Source organism: Acartia tonsa, chromosome 8 (assembly GCF_053477335.1).
Source record: "Acartia tonsa isolate MP-2025a chromosome 8, ASM5347733v1, whole genome shotgun sequence".
Classification (NCBI taxonomy): Eukaryota; Metazoa; Arthropoda; class Copepoda; order Calanoida; family Acartiidae; genus Acartia; species Acartia tonsa.
In genome coordinates this window covers 16,439,734-16,463,644 of record NC_137267.1, presented here as the reverse complement: position 1 = coordinate 16,463,644, position 23,911 = coordinate 16,439,734, and the positions used below count along the sequence as shown (strand labels likewise).

General features: G+C 38.5%; 1 protein-coding gene and 1 long non-coding RNA gene across 2 annotated transcripts; one reads left to right on the top strand and one right to left on the bottom strand.

Moving 5' to 3' along the window:
* The first annotated feature begins 10,816 nt into the window (after positions 1 to 10,816).
* On the top strand, positions 10,817 to 11,356 carry LOC145326499 (deoxyuridine 5'-triphosphate nucleotidohydrolase-like). The gene has a single exon (XM_080169870.1). The coding sequence runs from the start codon at positions 10,817 to 10,819 to the stop codon at positions 11,354 to 11,356; it is 540 nt and encodes a 179-aa protein (XP_080025996.1).
* A 9,472-nt stretch (positions 11,357 to 20,828) lies between these two features.
* LOC145325427 (uncharacterized) lies at positions 20,829 to 23,647 on the bottom strand. The gene is made up of 4 exons (XR_013881477.1): positions 23,544 to 23,647; positions 22,911 to 22,960; positions 21,247 to 21,319; positions 20,829 to 21,023 (listed from the first exon to the last, which is right to left on the bottom strand). It is a non-coding gene; the product is annotated as an uncharacterized LOC145325427 (long non-coding RNA).
* Between the last annotated feature and the right edge of the window lie 264 nt (positions 23,648 to 23,911).

Here is a 23,911-nt window from a genome sequence, read left to right as displayed (position 1 = left end):
TTAAGGGATGAAAAAAGAGAAGTTAGAGCCTAAAATTTAAATTTCAAAATAATTTTTTTTACTGGGTACATTTTTGCAACCTCTGAGTTTACGAAAAGTTTGAAATAGGATTGCAAAATTGCCCTAATTGATATTTTTGTTTTACTATGTGAAATTGAAATATTTAATCACTTTGGTCAAGACGCGAATCTAAAACTTACCAATCAGAAAATTATGTAAAAAAATCACTAGCTAAATATATTTACGGAATAAAATCAGGGATCATAAGAGATAAGACAATAATCTACAAATTGTCGATGATGATAAAAAATATTCCTTCTATCGATCAAAAGTATTTGTTGAAAAGTTGTTTTAAAATGATATATTTCAACTTTTGGAAAAAATATCATACATATTAAAATAAAAATCATGAACATTCTACATAAACATAAAATTACTGTGCAATAATTAATAGCTATTTAATACAACACCAAATATTAAATAGCTAAGGGGTTAGTAACCCCGAGAAGTTATACATACGTGTTAAAAGTTAATGATATATGTCAATTAATAACGTTCTCATTGTCTATATATAGATACTCACAGTGGACAAAACTGTGGACACAATGTTATAATATAGTTAAAAACATGATAGCACATATAATGCAAATAGTTAGAAACAGGTGAATAATATAAACACAACAATAATGATAAAACATCAATAATATTCAACTGTTAGGAGTGTTACATAGATTGATAATAATTAGATACACAGATATCTCTATACTTTGCAGTTTGTTACAGTTTCTACTCAATATCTTAGATAAATTGTCACTAAATTGAAACATTGATTGAAGATGTATAAACTATTGCTTTGCTATTGTTTCTATTTACAGTTTGTACAATGCTGTTTTCATCTGTCATACTATTTTGGCGGAAAATTTAAATTGAAGATGCCAGAAACGATAACATGTCGTCTGCAGCCCGACGCAATACATCCAATAAAGGATGCCTTTTACTCATTTTAATTAATGGCAGACACCAATAGCCTGAGTAGTAGCCAGAGGATAAATAATGAGTAGCATCCAACAAATCTGTATCCTCAGCATAATTTGTTTAGTTCCTAGAAATTCCCATTGTGAATGTTTGGGGTGTTGTACAGCGCAGCGGTTAGCTTGGGTCACCTTGTATCTTGGGGATGAATGGAGGCAGGGGGATGATAATATCATCTTACAAACAAGCTTTATTTGAAGGAATTTTTTTGCAGGCCAAAAAAAGGTGGCTTCACTGTTTTTGTTGTATATTGCAGATTTTTTTTTGTTTGATGGTAAATGTTCACAACACACGAATTGGTTTGGGTACCCATACATTTTCAACCCATGTTTGCAATAAGCTGACTGTAAGGGTAAGATTGAAAAAAAGTCAATCTTCACAGGAAACACATGAAGACGTCTGCTCGCCTCCGTTGTCTGTGTGCTACTGATTTGTTGAAAAGTAGTTTCTACCAACAAATACAAATTTAATAAATGTACCGACAATCTGTAAGCTAACAAATAAGAGAGTCTGTTTTGAAATTTTTGGGTACTAATATATTTAAAGTAAGTGTTACCTTCCTTCCTGGATAAAAATGCATCAAGTTGACAAGAAACAAACAACCATTTAAAGCTAAGTTTTAGAGATGGTACAATAGACGAAAACTTAATTTTTCTCATAATTGTACAGCTACACAGTTCTGTCTTTGGTACCATAACATTTGTAAGGATTGAGCACAGACGTAAATAGTAATTTAAGCACTATTGTCCTTTCCCTCCTTGCATTAAAATTAAAGATTTCATGTAAAGATGTTTCAAAACTTAAAACTTTAAAGCCTTCAAAACATTAGAAGCATTGCATATATTTAACTTATGGATACAGTATTTGATTTTTTAGTAATGTATATTGTAACCCAATTCATCTGTCTGTCTGTCCATAATTAATAGAATCTGTTGAAAATATACTCTATAACTTACTACATGTCTTGTTCATTATGTCAACCCGGAACTTTTAAAACAGTAAAGAAATGTTACTTTTCTTTGCTGCCTCTAGTAGATCAAAAAATCCCTAATACCTTTAGATTAAAACGGCAGAGCAATTTTTGTAGATCATACCCCGTTTCTCTCACAAACATTTTTATTTCAAATTATTCCTCCAGATTTATATTGTCCATTTTAACAACAGATTTTTAGGAAAGATAAACCTACATTAGCGAAAAATGCATCCCATGTTTAAACATTTATAACAAGGATGAAAAATAACAAAATAAAAATTAAAAAAGATAATAAAGTGCCTGAAAGTTTATTAGTTATTGAAAATTAGCAATACGATTAAGAACGTTAATATAAAAGCGATTAAGTTCTCCATTCCAGGGAAGCTATATTCTAGTATTAATATCCGCTGGATTACAACAGGTTCTCAGCCATGCCGTATATTCGTAGAAAGCTGGATATAATACGATGCTAGACATAGTTTTTTCGTATGGATGAGAACCGGTTCCTATCCACCGGATTCGAATGAATACGAGAAAAAACTATTCTTATTTTTAGGGTAAATATTCTCTTTGTTTAACTATAATTTAAAGGTAAAAGTGACTCAATTTTAAAACTGGATTAAACATTTTAGGCTAATTTTCAGAAATATTTACGATTATTTGTCTTAAGTGTTTGTCTTTGGTGCAAATCTTTAAAAGGCAATTTATGTATTTTTAGTAGTGAAGCTGCTCTACAGTTGTCTTTCTTTTGTTTTCCAGTTTACAATGTACTGTACGTTCATAGAGTAGGATTAGGTTTAATATTGAAGAAACTAAATTTCAAATTATGTCTGAACAATATTTCAATATTCGTTCATCCACCCCACCGTCTTCAAATGCAGTAATTTTACATGCATACTTAATATTTATTAACATCCTTAAATATAAAACCTAACCTTCTTAGAAATCACAACTTTGAAGATTCAAATTTCAAGCAAAACTTTGTTGTCAAATTACTATGCTTCATATTGATGCATGGGGCTTCAGGATATGATTATAGGGGACGTTGCCGTTCCTGCAACTGGCAGAAATACAGTATATGTATTTTTGTCAAAATTGTTTGTCTGGATGTAAACTCGACAGTAATTTGCCATATATCGTAGGTACCCTGACAAATATACATCTAACACAGGCATTTAAACATCTAAAATTGTCAATTATACATCTATTTCTTGCCAATTTCACATCTAATTTTTTTTATATGTCAAAAATACATCTTGTACATTTTTATCAATAATAAAGAATAGTAAACTGTATAGTAGACATTTATACTACAAGAATATACATAATTAATAATTTAATATATTGGATTATGGCTAAATGTTTAAAATCTTTATTCTTCAATTTATTCCTTTTTCCCTGTTTACCCATTTCACGAATTATTTTTAAATGTCATTTATTAATTAGTTTGATTGTATATATTTGTATTTTTTTATCTTATTTATTTCATCTTAATATTTATGTCAGAAAAATTGTACAGTACACAAATGTCAGTAATTCGTTGTATTAACTGCGTGCAACATCAATTTTAAACTTAAGCTTTTCTTACATGTCTACGTAACGTATTTAAATTTCATAAAGATCCGCCACCGTTTTCCCGCCGACTGCCAACTGTGGCGGCTGGCAGCTGCCAAGTACAGCTGCGGCCGCTGAAATTTCTATTTTGATATTTCTAATGTAAAATTTAATAAGTAAAAAAATTGTTCTTCTAGTTTCAAAAATAAGAAAATTACAGCCGTTTAAAATTTTTAAGTAAAAAAAGACCTAAAAACAAAGGTTTTTAAATAAAAGGGTAAAGGAAGCGAAAATTGACTTAGACTTATAAAAGGTCGGAAATTCATCATCGAACAGGGGACTTGCACAAAAAATTTGGCCCTGTAGTGGGGCCTACTTGAGATACTTATAAAATAAGCAGAATGACATTTTTCGATATCCTAAACGAGTGGACAGATTTTTATGAAATTAGTAGCATTTTAAAGCATTTATTTTTCTCTTTTGATTTTACTTTTATTTGCATTTTTAAGCCCACAAATGACGGATCTCAAGTTAAAATTATGAAACATTAGTACTTTCTATATTCTGTGAAATAGTATGATATTATCATGTGAGCTCTCAAAATTTTCCAAGAAATCAATATACATATTTATCTGCGCATAAATATGTACATTTGACCTTTTCATAATCTACGCGTGTAGGTTTTTAGGAGATATTTAACTTATGTACTTTTATTAGAAAGGCTCCAGATATCCAGGGACGGCATCCTCAATGCATCACGGAGATTTCCCCGGCACAACTGAACGTGACTATTCGGGAAACTCAGCATACACTCCGGCCTGCTTAAATGTCATGTGCAGACCTACGTGTATCCCCAGCCATCCCTGTATGATCAGAAAACGCCCTCCAATACTCTGTAATTTTCCTATATGTATAATATGTATTCATTAATTTGTGTAAACTATATTTGTCTATTAAAAATATATCAGTTCCGCAGAGACAGATGTTAGTAGAGTATCAACTCCAATTTTTATGCAGCTATTACTAGCTGCCATTAATTATCCAGAAACTTATAAATCCCCTGTGGGTACTTGCGAGTAGTTTTGTTCTTTAACTTATCGGAGACGTTCAACCGAAGGGAACGAGTCGCTTCGCTCTTGTATCATCTCAGCCGCAACGTTACCAACTCAACGAGTAGCGCCGTCACACCGCTCGAGGCGGGCTATCTTGGTTTTTAAAAAGTTAATAAGAACGTCCGATCCGGTACAGTCAAACTGGTGTCAGCTGTGTTTGGATAAACTAAAGTGCTCAACAGGAGATTTACGTGGAAATTACCCCGAGGAACTACGGTAATTTCGGACGATTGTGTGCAACCAGACAGTTTTTATGAGAACTGAGGCCAGAAAGGACGAAGAATACTGCGTTTGGAAACCAGTGTGGGACCATTCTGACGCTTGGAGCACCAACTTGGTAAAGTTTTCTTTAAATTTTGAAGAACTTTCGTTAAGTTTCAACGATGGCGCAAGCTGCCGACCTAGAACAGTTGAATTTGAATCGTGCGATTCACGGGGCTCAGCTGGAAGGAGCGCCGAATGAGCAGGCTCAGCTCATTGCGCTAGGCAATACCTGGTTGGAGAACCAGCGCAGGAAGCTTAACAAGCAGAATTTCCCTCGTTTTTGTAACCGTGCAGGAGAGGACTGGGACGGCCACAAGACGAGGATGCAGAACGCGTTTAAAATCGCCCGTCATCATCCATCAGACCAGGAGGGCAGGAAAGGCCAATACATCCAGAGTCTCGAGGGGGAAGCGTTCCAGATGGCCAGAGAAGTCGCCTGACAACCAAGATTCGCTCAGCTACGACCAAGTCATGGACAGGCTGGACGCTATCTTTCTAGCACCTTCGGATTCAGACATCAACAAGGATGCGTACAAGCAGTTGTCGCAGGGCAAGAACGAGATTCCCCAGACTTACCTTGCTAAGAAAGAGCAGATGTGGTTGAAAGCCTATTCCCCGGACAACCGTGACCCTCAGCAATTCCGAAAAGAGGTAACCCTTGGTCTACGCCATCGAGAGGTACGGAAAAGAGTTTTCTGTCAGTTACCTGGAATCACCAGCATGGCCGTTTTACGGGCCACCATCATGAATGAAATTGCCACGCAACGTCAGCTCATTCACCATGGAGATGCTGAGGATACCTCCATGGATGGCCTCGCCACGTCCAACCGTGTTGTCTATCGCAACGACGGCACGGAGGATATGGAGGTCAACGCTGTCGGAGATGGGAACAGTAGCGTCAAGTGCTACAATTGTAACCAGAATGGCCATTACTCGCGTAATTGTCCTAAGAAGAAGCAGCAAGCGAGTAAAGGTATGGGCGGTGCCACCAAAGACAAGCCGAAAGGCAACTGTCGGCGGTGTGGCACGCCTGGCCATTGGCAGAAGACGTGTACTATTCCTGAGGACCGGCTGGCGAACGTGCGCAAGAGGAACCAGGAGAAGAACGCCAGCGGCAATGGACGCGGCAGGCAGCAGCAAGACCGTGCCCGCAACGCCGTGCGAGAGATGCGTGCCAATGATCCTGGAGACAACGACAGTGGCGTAGGGGATGATGACCAAGCACAGTACTATGGAGATGTCAACTGTCTGGAAGCAGTTGGCCACCGAAGCAAGACTTCAAAAAATGGCAGAGAGGGCTCCCGTCGGTAGGGCGGAGTTCCTCAGCAGCTGTAGACCCTACCACCCTCAATCAGATGCAAGGACGACGAGGCACCCGGGCCATGGTCAAGATCAGCCTGTGTGCAAATGGACCGACTGTGCGGACCTACGGTCTCATCGATACCGGTAATAAATTGCACGAAGGAGTCGCCGTAAATGAGGAGTTAGCCCGGAAGTTACAGCTGCCGATCGTTCCTTGCGATTTAACAGTAGGAACAGTGGCAAATGGCGGAGATATGGACGTCATTGGCCTTGTTTACAACATCAGCGTCATCTTGGGAGATGACTGTCCTAGCTACATCAGAGAGGCCTTAGTTATACCGGAGCTTCGCACCCCCATCAACCTTGGGTGCAAGTGGGTCGAGGAGATTCGTGGAGTTCTAGATTATTCATCACCGGTGCAGGCGGCGTTAGTCGTGAAGCAGACGAGAGCCTCGCTTGTACAGTCCATCGACTCCGAGGCTCCAAGTGCCTCAGAAGACGAAGAGCGGTCTGGAAAACCGCCGGGGGAGCACTTTGCCCCCCAACCCTCAGATAAGTGTTTCATTACGAGCCTTCGAGGAGTTGAACGCAGAAATAAGTAGCTATAGTAGTGCCTTAAATGTTTGTAAACCCACTGTTAAAGAATTATGTAAAGCAGAAGATAATTTTGCGAATGGTAATGTGCACCATTCACGTGAGTTTTTAGCACTTAAACCGGATTCCGTCGAGTCATATGTTGCGCAACTTTCTTTTAAGCACAAAGCAAAAGAAGATTTTGAGCGCAAAAACGTTTGGACTCGTAATGTCAAGGGACCGCTTCGTAATTCCCAAGGGCCGGCCGTTCGTTTGAAAACCGTCGCAGTAGGTAAGCGGCCGCGTCCCGTTCGTTTGTCCGTCCAAGCGACTAGGATTCTCGCAGCAGAGTCAGTGTCTGTCTTGAATTTTCTTCCTAGTCGAGAACTCCGACCGCAAATGACTGTCATGGTAGAAGAGACCGTTTTAGATGATAGTCCAGTGCATGTGCTGGAAGGCGTATACAGAGCCCAACAAAATGGGATTGTCCGCATACCTGTTGTGAACCTTCAGGAGCAGCCGTGTGTTGCATCGGCCGGATGCGTATTCACCGCCGAGATTTGTGAGGAGAGCAGTATGGTGATCAACACCGACAGCTTGGTGTTGAGAGAGCCCCACGAGTATATACAGTCTATGTCCAAGACCAACGAGACCGACCCCAGCAAGCCTATGACGAAGGAGCAGATGGAGAACCCCACGTTCAAGGAAGTGTGGGAGGACCTGGAGATGGAGGACAACGAACTACTGAACGAGCACCCCGATGTCAAGAAGCAAGTCAAGGAGCTTATTTATGAATATAGAGACATATTCAGTCGAGAGGCCCCTGGGCACACAGACCTGGTATCCATGAAGTTGAAGCTCAAGCCAGGAACAGAGCCCATTCGGCAGAGATACAGGGAACTGAACCCTAAGATGTTGAAGGACCTGGAGGCGCAGATGGCCGACTGGCTCAACCAAGGAGTGATCGAGCCGAGTTCATCACCATGGACGAGCCCCCTTGTTCCTGTGCGCAAGAAAGACGGGAAGATCAGATGGGCAGTGGACTTCCGCAGGTTGAACAGCTGTCTCGAGCAAGACAGCTACCCGCTGCCGAGGATACAGACTCTATTGGACCGCGCAGGAGGGCACCGTGTGTATTCTACGTTAGATGCCACAGCTGCCTACTTCAACATCTCCATCGATCCAGCATCCAGGGAGCTGACGGCTTTTGCCACGCCAACGGGTTTGTGGCAATTCCGCCGCATGCCCTTCGGCATCAGCACAGCACCAGCGGTTTACAGCAGATTCATCAGCACCGCCATGAACCCGCTGGGGAGCGAGATAGCGCAATGCTATCTCGACGACGTAATATCATATAACCTGAGAGTTGCTGATCATGTGCCACAGATGCGACAGGTTTTTGAGGCCCACCGCAAGGCTGGAATCAAGCTGAAGGCAAAGAAGAGCAAGTTGTTCCAGAAGAAGATACAATGCCTTGGCCACATGCTGAGTAAGGAAGGTATTGGGATGGTGCCTGAGTACGTGGAGCGCATCAAGAACTGGCCGCCGCCGAAGACAGTAGCCGAACTGAATAGCGTTCTCGGCTTTTACGGGTACTACAGGACTTTCATACCTGAGTACGCCAACTTGACATGTGAGATGAATGCACAGAAGAAGGCAACGAAGCTAGAGTGGACCTCAGGGATGGACGAGCAGTTCCAGCAGCTGAAGGACAAGTTCCAGAATGCACCCATCCGAGCTGTGCCTGATTTTGAAGCGGATACTCCGTTTCAACTGACGACGGACTATTCAGGACGAGACATTAGTGTGATATTGAGTCAGGTTCAATATGACGCCGAAAGGTTGATCGCCGCCATGGGACGCAAGACGACTGGAGCGGAGCAGAGATATCCCTCGTGGAAGGGGGAAGCCTCCGCAGTTATTTATGGCATCAGAAAGTTTCGGACGATCCTGAGCTTCAAGCTGTTCCAAATAAATACGGATAACAGCGCCCTCAAGCAGTTGAAGTCACTGAAGAAGAACACTGGCATGATGGCCAGGTGGACAGAGGAGCTGGCTGGTTACGAGTTCCGTGTGGTTCATCGGCCGGGGAGACTCAACACCAACGCCGACGCGTTAAGCCGGCGTACCGACGCTGATATGCCAGACCCGACAGCCGAGGAAGAGGCTGAGCAGGAGGAGTATGTCGGAGCTGTGGCAGACGAGCCCGCTGACGAGCTTCCCCGCAGCAGAGAACGGTATAGAGACAGAGTATACCGGCATCAGTTAGACGACCCTATTTTAGAAAAGGTTCGTGCGTGCACCAGATAAGGCAACCTTACATGGAGAGAGTAGGGACGTGCACCAGCTGGCCGAGATTTTTGACACTTTGAGGATCGCAGAAGATGGAGTTCTAGAGCAGGAGATACAGACCTTCACAGGGAAACGACGCAGGATAATGGTTCCTTTGTCCCTGAGAGAAGAGGTGTTCAATCACTCCCACAGAACGACCACTGGAGCACACTTTGGCATGCATTCCACGATATCAAAGTTTTTGAGGAATTTCTACTATGTGGGACATCAAGCAGACATCCGCCTGAGGATCGCCGTCTGTCACGACTGCGTCCAAAAGAACATCAAGGCCAACATTAAGATAGGAGCGCACGTGCCCATCCAAAACGGGTATCCGCTGCAAACAATCTACATGGATGTGGTAGGCAAGTTCGACACAACCCCAGAAGGATACAATTTTATCCTGACACTGCAGGACGGATGGTCGCGCTTTGTTCAAGCGTACCCCTTGAAACAGAAGACCGCTGATGAGGTCGCTACGACGATAATGGACAAGTTTATCTGCACTTTTGGATGCCCGCAGGCATTCCACAGCGACCAGGGGAAAGAGTTCTGCAACACCATCATGAAGATGCTCTTGCAGAAGCTCGGTGTCAAGCACGAGCTAGGCCCCGTGGCAAACCCCCAGAGCAACCTTATAGAAAGGTGGCACCGGACCATGGAAGAGACGCTGAGAACCGTGATCCAAGGACGGGAGACTTCATGGCCAGAGTATCTACCTGGAGTTGTCCTGGCTTACAACACAAGGATCCACAGCACCACCGGCGTGACCCCCTTTCTCGCCTTCCAGGGTAGAGAAGCTACTCTACCCGCGGATTTGATTTTGCGGTTACCAAATCCCGACGATGACAGGGATATTCCCACAGCAGTGAGAAATTTGTTGGATAGATACACGACCATGTATGAAGCCATGGCGAAGAGTCAAGCAAGCACCATTTGGAGAAATGCTTTGCAGTACCACAACGATCGCGAATTTAGAGTAGGCGAAAAGGTTTTCTATTTGGCACCCAACCATGGTAAAGCGAAGAAGAAGATGACCAAACATTGGAGTGGACCATACTTAATTACCGAGAAGTGTGCCGACGTTTTATATAGAATCCAGACAATACCAGCGGGAGAAAAGGAGGACTTGGTTGTTCATGTTGGTCGGTTAAAACCATATTACCCCCCAGCAATGACAGATGGAGACCCAACTTCTCCCCCAGAACCATTTGAAGAAGATGGAGACGAAGCAGGGGAACAAATCCCCTTGAATCCAGAAAAGCAGGCGAAGCCGCCTAATCCAAGAGTTGATTTCTCAAATGGGGATGACAGCGATGAAGAGGGAGGACCACCCAACGTACCGGGAGGAGCACCGCCACCACCACCCAACATTGACCCCCTCAACCTTCCCCTACCGGACACACCACCATCCAGATCACCAATGATGCAGCGCACACCGCGCAGAGATCAGAGTGAAAAGAGAGGGAGGGAGAGAGATCGATCTTGCGAGCCGTCAGGTTCCGGCATCCAACGGAGAGATGCCAAGCAAACCCCCGATAGAGAGAGAAGCCCGAGAAGAGACTCGCCCCCACAGACACCGCGCTGAGACAGAGAGCGCGAGCGAGCCACATACACATACCCTTCCACACCCCGGGTAGAGAAGCGCGCTCTAAGCGACAATGAGGAGCCGTACATGGACTCACCCAAAAAAGGGGAGAGGGCTAAATCCGGAGGCAAGAAACAGAGGAGTTGGACACTTTGGCAACAGCAAGTGGAAGAGAGCAAAGAGGTGTTGGAAAGCTCGGACGAGGAAATGGACCCGCCAGCAGTGGCGACACTTGCGCGGACAATCAGAATCCCCGTCAAATGCGGAGCAAAGTTGCCACACAAGGGTATGAGAGAAAGTGCGGGCCATGATATATACTGCCCCGCCCACACAATCCTTCCCCCTGGAAAGCAGACTTGCATCCCCCTCAAGCTATACACTCGTGTACCCCCCGGATATTTTCTCAAGTTATTCGGCCGTTCAAGCATAGAACGGGAAGGAGTAATTCTACTAGCAGGATTAGTGGACAGCGACTACACCGGCGAGATACAAGCAGTCTTTTGGAACCTCAGTACCAAAGCAGTGGAGTTCAACACGAATCAACGAGTTTGTCAAGTGGTGATCCTAGAGACTCGCGAGGTGGAATTTTATCATGTTGATAATCTTCCTACAACTGATCGCTGCTAACGGCTTCGGTAGCACCAACTAGTGAGGCTTACTCACTCGACATTATAGATTGCACAAACCCTTCTACCATCAAGAAATTCAACAAGGAAACAATATGCAGAGCCGAGGAACCTACAGAAGAAGTTCCAGTGAAGGAGCGCTACACAATTTTACAACGACCAACCCTGACTAAGGTATATGGATACTCCTGCGAAGTGAGGGTATCCTTATACCATTTTAAGTGCGGAGTTTGGGGCCATCTCAAGTTGCAGCACGTACCCCAAAAGATGAGGCACGAGGAGATTACTGCAGAAAATTGCCGCCGCATGTCACTGGTCCAGGAATATCAAATTTCTGGCTACGGTGACCCGATTAAAGTGAAACTTAACCGCCCTACATATGTTTCGGCAACCCTAGCCGGATCCCTGAAGATGGAAGATGACAAGATCACCTGCATTGGGCAGACCATCCGCATGGGCGACACTATCCACTACAACACCCTGAAGCTAGCCGAGTACCAGATTCTACTTAAAGAAGAGACATTCCTGGTTAGTAACAACAAGGTAGAGAGCGAAACAGATCATTTATCCCTACCGTGTCCATATCATAAAGGGGAGTGCATCACTGGCGCCGCGACTTTCGTGTGGAATATCAACGACAGTTCCTGCACTCTACAGATGGTCAACACCATCAACCCCCTCACCACCATGGACACCTATTTAGTGGACCACCAACAACAAGTTTTACTCAACACTACAGGCGCAATGAAGTTAATGCATTGCCCCTTCAATGTCCTGACCACCGACCACGACGGGATCTACCTGGGCAAGACCAGCGAACTCAGCAGACTCGCCACCATCGACCCCGGACAGATAGATGTTAACCTTCAAGCTGCAGTACACTTAAATTATTTAGCCTATAGTATGCGCCAAACCTTCAGTCAACTAGATGTAACACTACGGAAGACCATATGCGAGACCCATTACCACGGAGAGGCAGACCAACCGGTCCTGCTACACGAGCAGACCTATGGACTCTTGAAGGGAGATCTTTTGATGACCTTCCAGTGCACCAAGAGGACCCAGAAGATCAAGGATGACGTCAACTGCTATCAAGATATACCTTTAGATCCTGGTGGCTATGCAGATGCTGCAACTAAACATTATAAGGTGCATTCTACAAGGGTAACATGTTCGGCGACCTTCCCCCTAACCGTCAAGTCTAAGGAAGGCTGGGTACAGCTGACCCCCGCCATCATCAAGACTCAGGCCCCCATGGAGATGACCATCGACACCCCTCTAGTTAACTGGACGGATTACAGCCATGGAGGAATCTACACGGAAAGAGAAAGAGCTGAATGGTTACACACCCTCACCTTCCCCTCCTACACCGAAGCAAGCCTGAAGGAGATCACCTACGGACTCTGCATTGGAGACGGAAATTGTAACCAACTTTCTACCAACAACCTACCCCTGTACACCCTTGATAATCTAGTGCCCGACATGGAACGCGAAATTGACCTATGGAGCAGCGTCAAGAGCTGGCTCCATGAATACGGCGATTTAATGGCATTCGCATGCCTGGTCATCCTAGGGCTGAAATTTATTACTGATCTGATATGCATCACCCTCACCTTTCTACGTGTAGGCCCTGGAGCCGCCATCGCCCTAGTTGCCCACCTTTACCTTTATAACAAGCATTCCTACCAGAAGCTTATGAGAAAGAAGAAGGCCGATACCAGAACTGAGAGGCGAGAACCTACTACAGCAGCAGAGACAACGTCGCTATTACCAACGACATCAACCCCGAAGATACAGACGACAGAGATACAGCCTACCATTCTGGATCCTGCATCCTTGCCATCATACAGCACTGCGACTAGATCATCTAGGATATCAACCTTAATACCATGACAGAATAATAGGTATAATTGGCCGTCTAGTCCATTGTCTTTGCCAATTTGAGCGTTATGTTATCTGGCATGTCTGTCTAGCCAGATAAAAAGGGGAGAAAATGTAGTGGGGCCTACTTGAGATACTTATAAAATAAGCAGAATGACATTTTTCGATATCCTAAACGAGTGGACAGATTTTTATGAAATTAGTAGCATTTTAAAGCATTTATTTTTCTCTTTTGATTTTACTTTTATTTGCATTTTTAAGCCCACAAATGACGGATCTCGAGTTAAAATTATGAAACATTAGTACTTTTTATATTCTGTGAAATAGTATGATATTATCATGTGAGCTCTCAAAATTTTCCAAGAAATCAATATACATATTTATCTGCGCATAAATATGTACATTTGACCTTTTCATAATCTACGCGTGTAGGTTTTTAGGAGATATTTAACTTATGTACTTTTATTAGAAAGGCTCCAGATATCCAGGGACGGCATCCTCAATGCATCACGGAGATTTCCCCGGCACAACTGAACGTGACTATTCGGGAAACTCAGCATACACTCCGGCCTGCTTAAATGTCATGTGCAGACCTACGTGTATCCCCAGCCATCCCTGTATGATCAGAAAACGCCCTCCAATACTCTGTAATTTTCCTATATGTATAATATGTATTCATTAATTTGTGTAAACTATATTTGTCTATTAAAAATATATCAGTTCCGCAGAAACAGTTGTTAGTAGAGTATCAACTCCAATTTTTATGCAGCTATTACTAGCTGCCATTAATTATCCAGAAACTTATAAATCCCCTGTGGGTACTTGCAAGTAGTTTTGTTCTTTAACTTATCGGAGACGTTCAACCGAAGGGAACGAGTCGCTTCGCTCTTGTATCATCTCAGCCGCAACGTTACCAACTCAACGAGTAGCACCGTCACACCGCTCGAGGCGGGCTATCTTGGTTTTTAAAAAGTTAATAAGAACGTCCGATCCGGTACAGGCCCTCTAGCTCTAATAGGAACGGAGATAATAGGGGGGGCGTTTAACGCCCCCCCCCCCCCCCCCCCCCCGATCGATTAAGGTGAGGCAAGGGGCCCGACTGTAAAGGGTTAAGAAGTGTAGCAATTCTATAATCGTAACTGGAAATTCCATTCCTCCAAGTAACACATGCAGATTTTGTATGTCTGACTACTAAATGTGTATTACCTTGTAAAATTCTATTTAACTCACATTTATACATTTAATAATGATCAATGTCAAGGTCATCACGATCAACTGTATAAATTCAATTTTGAAGATTTTAAACATTTAACTATAATTTTAATATAATATTTATGCATGTTCTTGTATTGATAATAAATGTCTACTAAACAGTTCACTATTGTTTATTATTAATTAAAATGTATAGGATGTATTTATGACATATAAAAAAGTTTAGATGTAAAATTGGCAAGAAATAGATGTAAAATTGACAATTTTGGATGTATAAATGCCTGTGTTAGATGTATTTATGGCGGTTACTTTAAGTATGACTGTATTTTTGGCAGAGGTTTTTACATTTCGACAAAATTACATCCAGCTGTAATTCTGCCAGTTGCAGGAACGCCATGTACCCGATTATAGAATAACTACGCTTTTAAGATTGTGCCATTTTATGAAAGGTTAGAAATAGAAATATTTGTTTTTAGAAATTTTTTCTTTACCACATATCTTTACCCATTAAACCTAATTAAATCTTAGTATGGTTTAAATTGGCAATAACTTGATAGATAGCTTTATTTAAAACATTTATACATCATTCAATGTTACAGTTTTTGTTTTAATTAACTTTCATTATCTTTGATCTATGTATACATTGCCTTAATTAATAGCACCTAGACCATGCGTTGTTTATTGAATTTTGGCTTTAAAAAGAAAAAGTAAAGAAATCCAATTGATGGTTATTATTTTTAAAAGACACATTTCTTGCAATGCAATGGTGTAGAATATACGTAGATTTAATGACGGGGGGAAAAATGTCGTCAATTTAGTTGGCTATGATGGAACTAGTTTATTGGCCAGTTCGTTCATCCAGCCGAAGTGAAGGGAATGGGGTAAAGGGGATGGAAAGGGGAATCGTTATTTTAGCCCGCTTGTAGATTCCCTGTAAAGAAAATCATATCAGTCCAACTGTCCAGTGGTTAGCGAGATCTTTTGGTGCAAACCAACAGACACACGTTTTCTATTTGCATTCTATTTTAGATCCCAAATATTTTATCTATCTATATATTTCAACAACGTGTATTAAGAGATACATTTTTGTGTTATCAGAAAAGAAACTTTAGATTTATAAGGGTCAGATAAAGTTTTAAAAGGAGCCATTAATTACTAAAAGATTTTTAAGCCAATATAATTACATCAAAGTTTGCAAAAGATATGCGCTCAGTTCATGTAACTTAGTACTCCTAATAAATAATTATGGGTTGAATCATTAACTCCTCAAATAGCTTAGAACCTGCACTGGATAGATACTAAACTTCGTTTACGAGATCATAGCCGGCATACACACAGAACATTAACCTGGTATTATACAATATTATTTAGGAGAGCTTTCTCTTAGTTTTTTTTAAAAATGATTTTTAAGCTGATAGCAGTTATTTGTCGCATCGTATTATAGACAGCTTTCCGCGGATATTGATCTGAATTTCCTACGCGTGGCCACGGCTATATGCGATCTTTAGATCACAACCACTTTTTAAATTTTAAGTAAAAATATGAAATAAAACAATAATAATAATACGTAAACAATTTAAACATTTAAAAATCCATGTTTTATTGGTAGCACTGGCAGTGGCGACGGCCACGACTACGGCCACGGCTACGGCTGCGGCAACGGCTACACATTTAAAGATCCAGTTTTATTTTCATATAAGTGGAAAATTGTCTGTGATACATGATTTTTCAGTATTGCTTGCTGAGAACCGGTTTTAATCCACCGGATATCATTCAGTTTCTAAGAGATACTGGAACAAGTTCATCAATCTTTTTCTCGTATTCATTCGAATCCGGTGGATAGGAACCGGTTCTCATCCATACGAAAAAACTATGTCTAGCACCGTATTATAGCCAGCTTTCTACGAATATAAAAATGCACCTCGGGGCTAAAAAAACTGGTTTTAATCTTACAATTGTACATTCTATATTCGCGGAAAGCTGTTTATAATACGATGCAAGAAATAACTATTATAGAAATTCTTTGTTAATTTAACTCCATATTATTATGTCACGCGTCGAACAATTTTGTGTTAAACCAAATTTAGTCTTTTTTTAAAGAATACGAAATTACAATTAAAATAGTTATAAAGCAAAATGAATTTTTATAATTGAAAAACATCCCTAACTATAATAGTAATTTCTTTCATCGTATTATAAACCGCTTTCCGCGGATATAGTTTTTTTAACCCGTGCCTTCGGCACTTCGGGGCTAAAAAACTGGTTTTAATCTTATGATTGTACATTTCTATATTCGTAGAAAGCTGGATATAATACGATGCTAGACACAGTTTTTTCGTATGGATGAGAACCGGTTCCTATCCACCGGATTCGAATGAATACTAGAAAACAATTTAATAAAATTACACAAAAATCCTATCATATAAAGTAGTAAGGGATTTTTAACTGAAACTTAGTAACAACTGAATCGATTAGGTTCTCTGTTTTAGGCAAGCTTCACATATGTCTTGTGATGGTTTTAAGCTATTAAATTTTCAGATTTAATGTTGGGGTTGGTTATTAGCCATTTTTCAAGCCCCTTCAAATACAAAGTTTCTAGATGCTAGGGGCATAGCCGCTAGTATTTCATACAGAAAAATAAATTTGTACAAGGAAAAAAAACATTCCTAGATAATCAAATATAATAAAACAATTTACTAAATTACGCAAAAATAAATCAACTTTCTTTAGTGAATATGTTAAAGTAGTTTCATTATTAATACATGCTGCGGTTCTGTATAAACACCACCACTACTTTGACAGAAGTTAGTTTGATAAATTAGTCCAAAAATGGACACTCATGCTGTTTTCCACTCAAAATCTTAGGTTAGGTTGTTTGTCAGTTAGGTATATTTCTACTCAGGAATCGTAAGGGAGGTGACTATACTCTACTTATCTAAAATACAAAGATGCCTGTCTGTCCGTCTGGAGCTTAAGATCTCGGTGACCGCTGAACCAATTGGGCTGTACTCTAGGGACAAAGACCCTAGGGGCCAAGCCACTTGTTGTATATATAAAGATTTTTCTAAATTTTAAAATTTCAAAATTTATAAACTGATTGGGTTCTCCATTTACATGAAGTTTCACATAGTTCCCGGGATGGTTTTAGGCTAATATAATACTTAGATTCCAGTTAAGGAATAGGTTTAGTTTATTTTTCTCCCTTCCTCCCTTCCCCTTCATATATAGAGCCTCTAGATGTTATGGATGCATTCTCTAGTGAGTAAGAAATAAATTAGATTGTTACTTTGTACAGCACAATCAAGATTTAACCTTACTCCTTATCCACCTTCAAAGATTTTATCCTTTCTAATGCCAACACTTACACGAGTTTATAAACTATGTTTGACAGTATCAAACTATATTGTTCTTTCCCTCCTTGGTTTTTATAAAAAAAATTGAACAAGGACAATTATGTTTATAAAGTGGACAGCAATATCGAGGAAATAGTATCATTATGGAAAATAACTGAAAATTTATTCTGACTTGTCTGGTTATTACAAACTAAAAGTGACAAAATTTATACTTGAGAATTGGTTATTTTGTTGTCTTTTATCACTTGTGCTTAGTACAATAATTTCAGAGATAATACGCAGCTAAACAATATTAATAATCATTTTTCTTTAAAATGTATAAGCAATTTAGCTAGAGCAAGCTTGTTCTAACTGAATATCCTTACTTGTATGGTACTAGGCATATTCTAGATTTATATTAATCACTATAATTTTCTTTTTTTTATTACCTAATTTGAATAAACACTACTCAGAAAATAGATATGGTGAAGTACAATAATACTTTATTTATTACCTGTCTATGTGTCCAAGTGGTTTTACTCTGGCAGGGATCAGGGATTTATTATTGGAATAAAAATGGCTCAAAACTTAAACAATAATTAATTATATCGTAATATATATAGTTTTTTTGTTTATTAAATATAGCCAACCACTGAACCACTAGAGTTTTTTATTCCAGGAATGTTTCATATAAGGATGGTTTTAGGCTATTTTTTCCAGTTTAAGTCCTGGAATGGTTTTGGGATATGCACGCACCCTATCTCTCGTGTCTTCTTGAAGATTTGGAAATGCAAAATATTTAAGTATTGGGCAGAATAAATTTAAGTATCCTACCAAAAATATTGTTTACGACCTAGTGAGATGGTGTCAAATCAATCTTGATTATATCATTACAAAGGTGTCATACATACAAAGCTAAAACTGACAGTCGAAAAAAACTAGAATGAAAATGGAATTATTAATTTCCAAAACTACAGATTAAAAAGTAAAAAAGGATCGTAGGCTAATCCAGAGTCCAATTTTGTACAAAAGTTTTTTTTGAGTTTTCCAACAATGTTTGAAAAAAGTTTTTTAGATAAAATGTTGAGAAAAAAATAATAAACCCTTAAAATCTGTATCGAATTTGCCCTTGTTCTTTTTTACTTCTGTATATTCTAGGTCTATTGAGCCTCTATAGTACTACTAAAGTGCTAAGTAAAATTAAATACTTAAAACTCCAAAAATATTCTATTGCGCTTGTAGGTGAGGTTAAATCTGATATTTGTTTGTTCTTTTACATTCAAATATATGCAAAGTAACTTCGTGATAAAGAAAAATTATGGAAATCTGACCATAAAACAAGGATGACAACAAACATTTTACTAATTGCTAGCTGAAATAAGAATTATTAGGATTGTGAAAAACTTGAAAATCCACAAGTTTAAACATGTAAATGCTAAAGGAAATTTGAATAAATGCCCTTATAAAAAATATTTTTTTAAATTTATTTTGTTTTTAAATTGAGATAAAAGGCAAGGTAAAGTATAAAGCATATGAGAGAAAGACTTATTTAAAAGTCAAGGTAAAGTATAAAGCATATGGCAGAAGGACTTATTTCAAAAATAGTGTTTTGTGTATGTTTAAGGAGATCTCGTAAACAATTAGGCCGATCGTTCCAAAGATTTCAAGAAATTTTAGGTTTGGGGCAGGTTTTAAACTTCTTTCAGTGTGGCTCAGCAATTGTTCTAATCCATGGGTTTTCGTAAATAAATATTTTTAACATCACCACTTTAAAATACGTATGTATAATTTTGCTTGAAATAGGCAAGGTGTTAAGTTTGTTTGTTTAATTCTGTGTGAAGTTACTTTTTAAAATAAAAATTGTTTGTTTTTTAAACAAGTTGAATAATATTTGCATAACACTTGTTTTTTTTAGAAGCATAGCTACTGTATACTAATCAGTGAGTTAGTTGGTCAGTTTGCCATAAATAAGTGCTAATTTAAGATAAGATAAAACACAACTATTAAAATAATTTTGAATCTTTTGAATCTTTTAATATGTTTAAATTAATTAGGTTTCGTGATTTTTTGCCGTCAATGTTTAGAAAATTAGTCAACACTTTGTAATTCCCAATGCTGATAAACAAAATATCCTCTTTTGTAAATTAATTAAGATCTAATAAATGCCAACGATTGTAAAAGAACATGTAATAAACTTCAGGGGCCAGTATGATTTTTAATCTGCTGTCTCCTCCCTCTCAGAGATTCAGAGAATAAAATATAATATAATTGGTCCTATTTGTGTTCTTTTCAAATCAAATCTAAAAAATAAATGAAATATTATTATCCTATTACTTGATAACGGGGATCTTTATTTAAAATAAGTAGTAACCCTGTAAAAACTTTCTGTTGACATGAAATTTTAATGGTTTCAGTGGACTGTATGGCATAAGAAAAACAGACCTAAAATGTAATATCGACTTACCATTTTTAAATATACTTCTTTATTCGAATTTATTCATTTTAAATTAACTTATTTTTATTTGTGTCGAATATATATATTACATTAATAAAGATAAGACTATAACAAAAGTCGTCTTCTATCTAAGATTTTAGTTTTAGTAATCCTTAGATCCTTAGTTATAGGCTATGCAAATGGATATATTATTACTTGGATGTTGCACCAGATTTACTTAAACTCTGATAAAGTGCTCTAAGTCCGACTAAAAAAAAACAATACGATACCTCCACCCAGCCTCCCCCCTTTTATTTTAAAAAATAAAGGAGGGTTTATAAGTGCTTCATTAGCTTAATAGCACAGCGGTGACAATAAAGTAAACTAATCACTAAATATAATATTACATAAGATGTCGTATTTGATTTAACTACATTTTTATACAAAAAAAAATCATATTAAGTATAGTCTTTTTGTGCTACTTGGTCTGATGTAGTAACAGATTGAGGATCGAATGTTCGGACATATGAACATTATAGAGTAGCAGAGGAATATATAGTGAAAACACTAACAAACGACTATGAAAATATTTGATGAACAAAAAAATAACTATATAAGTATGATAAATTTAATCATAAGAAAAATATAGGAAATATATTTTTAATAAGGAGAAAGGTATATGGAAGAAAAAAATCTTGAACACTATAACTAATAAACTTATTTATTTTACAATTATAGGAAACATTATTTTTCTACTCTTGATCTTCATTTTTATTTAGCACCAAGTTGACTCAAATCTCAGTAAAGTTCTAAAATAAAAAATAGAAGTGAATTATCTTTTTGGACACTCTAAATTAAGTTGAAAAATCTCAACAAAAACTAAGTGATCCGGTTAGGTCAGCGAATTACTGGTGAGGGGAATCTTTAAAAAAATACATGTTATAGAAATTCCCATTTCCTCAACGTTGTTAGGGACAGTCTTATGGAAAGATAAAATGAATTATAGAGTAGCTTCATTACTAAAAAGTGTACCTTGGGTTAAATCTGATAAACCTATCCTGAATACATCTTGATATGCCGTCAGAAAGTACTCGTTCTGTACATCCTAAATAAAAATATTTTAACCCTTACAGATCGGGGGGGGGGGGGCTCCAAGAGCCCCCCCCCCTCTAGTTTTTTCAATCTCATTTTTTTTGTAGGTAAGATGGAGAGCTGTAACTTCATGACTTTTTAAGTTTAGTAATTATACGTCGGCAAGAGTTGATTTTATTAGGATATCTGGTCTGTGTCGGTCGTGGTGTCCGGTCAAAGTCGGTTGGGTAGCAAAAAAAATTAGAAAAAATCTAAAAAAATCTTAATTTCTACATTATTACTTTTGTGTATAAGGTAAAAACCTAAAATTTTTTTGGTGAATACTTAGATATCAATGACCTTCTGAGAAAAGTGGTGTTATGACCGTTTGACCGCTCCCTGACCGACTTTATGACCGATTTTTGTCCGGCTTTTACTACAGACATATATCATGAATATCGTGGCTTCTATTACAGCTAGAGACCTATAATTTTTTTTGGTAAATCCTTGAGCAATAATAAACAGATAAAAATATTAATTTGCGCCGCCAACCGCCGTTTTACCGCCGTAACCGCCGAAAATGGCGGTTTCCGTTATTTGCCGTTTTTCGGCGATAATCAGAAAAAGAAATTTTTTTGTTATGAAAAAAAAAGTTCGTCCTAAAATTTGGTCATCCTAGCTGCAAAATTGGCCGCTCTACAGCTGTTTTAAAATTTAGCGGCTGGCCGCTAAAAAGCGGCTAAGGAGCGGTCTGACTGCTATGACTAGAAAATGTAATTTTCTCTAAAAATACACATGAATCACCAGAAAAAATTTTTACGTCTTTATCTGTACCAGGAGCCGAGATAGAAGGGGGGGCTCTTGGAGCCCCCCCCCCCCCCCCGATCTATTAAGGTGGGAATTGGGGCCCGATCTGTAAGGGTTAAATCTTATTTTAATTTAACTTCATCATATAACGAAAAAGAATTACATTAACAGGATGAATAGGAGTTTAAAATTGATTCGACGATTTTTATGTTCTAATTTATTTAAAATTCGGGGATCTTAAGGATATAAGACTAATATCGTACACATCGATTAACCAAGGGAGTGTAAAACCATTAGTGGCTGAAAATTGACTTCCTTATTTCAATATTTAGGGTGTTATACACCACTCTACAATGCACAATAAGGGCTGACCACCCAAATGATTACCACTTCTGTAGACTAAATTTATTGGTTAAAAAGTTAGGACACTGATAGTTTGAACCATTAATCAATATCTAATAAAAGTACTCCAAGTTTTCAGCCACAAAATAAGCTTATAAAGATAATTTGGGTACTAGTATAATTTACTGCCAAAATGTTCAGTTTGCTTACATGAGATAAACATGAAAGCAAACTGAACATATTGAATCAAAACGCAGGGAAGGATGGGACACTTTTCACCAAAGTTTTATAATAAAACCTTTCTATTCGTTAGCTTAACAACTTTGGGAACTTTTATTTAATTTTGATCAGTTGGTTCAATTGTTTAAACCACTATTTTGTGTATTATCATAGGGGATGTACATTGTCTTATTAATCGGCAATTGTCCTATCCCTTCAGATCCCGGATTGCAACGATACTATAAAATTGTTCTTACCTGTTCTACATGACTCCTGGTCTACAGTATGAATGGCAGCTTGAGGGGGCTAAAATAAAACTTAAAACTAAAAAATATCAGCGCAGATAATTAGTAATTCTGTTCGTCCGAATCATATTAAAAGACAACAAAAATTTTCCCAACGCTTCCAATACACCCCTTAGAAAATACATTTTAATGAATAACTTTAAATGGGTAAGGGTTTGTCCCCTTTTCCAATTAGGGTTTTATATCATGGAATAGTTAGTTCTCGTATTCATTCGAATCCGGTGGATAGGAACCGGTTCTCATCCATACGAAAAAAACTATTTCTAGCATCGTATTATATCCAGCTTTCTACGAAAAAAAAATGTACAATCATAAGATTAAAACCAGTTTTTTAACCGGTGCCTTCGGCACCGCGGGGCTAAAAAAACTAGTTTTATATATAATTGTACATTCTATATCCACGAAAAGCCGTTTATAATAAGATGCAAGAAATAACTATTATCGCATCGTATTATAGTCAGCTTTTCACGTATATTAAAAAGAAAAAAATATAAGATTAAAACCAGTTCTGTTTACCCCAAAGGGTTGTCTGTAATACGATGCTATATATGTTTTCTTAGTATAAAAATAAAATAGAAACTTAACCCATAGTCTCCGTAATCAAAATTTTGACCATTTGACATAGCAAATAATACAATACAAACGGCAAGAAACAATTTCATTTTTTTCTAAAATAATAAACACTATACTTACTATATTAATATAAAGTAGTAAGGTTTTTTTGTGTAGCTTCTGCTTAAGATTTTGATAACTGCTGAACCGACTCAGTTCTTTAATTTTATGGAAGCTTCACAGAGATCCCACAGTGAAGTAAGGCTTTTAAAATTTTTTAATTAGAAGTAGTGTTAACAGTTTAAAGAATTTTAAGAACTAAACGATTTTTCCTGTTGCCATTATACATTTAAGTGTATTTGTAAGTAAGGCTATTTTTAGAGTTAACTATGGTATATAAT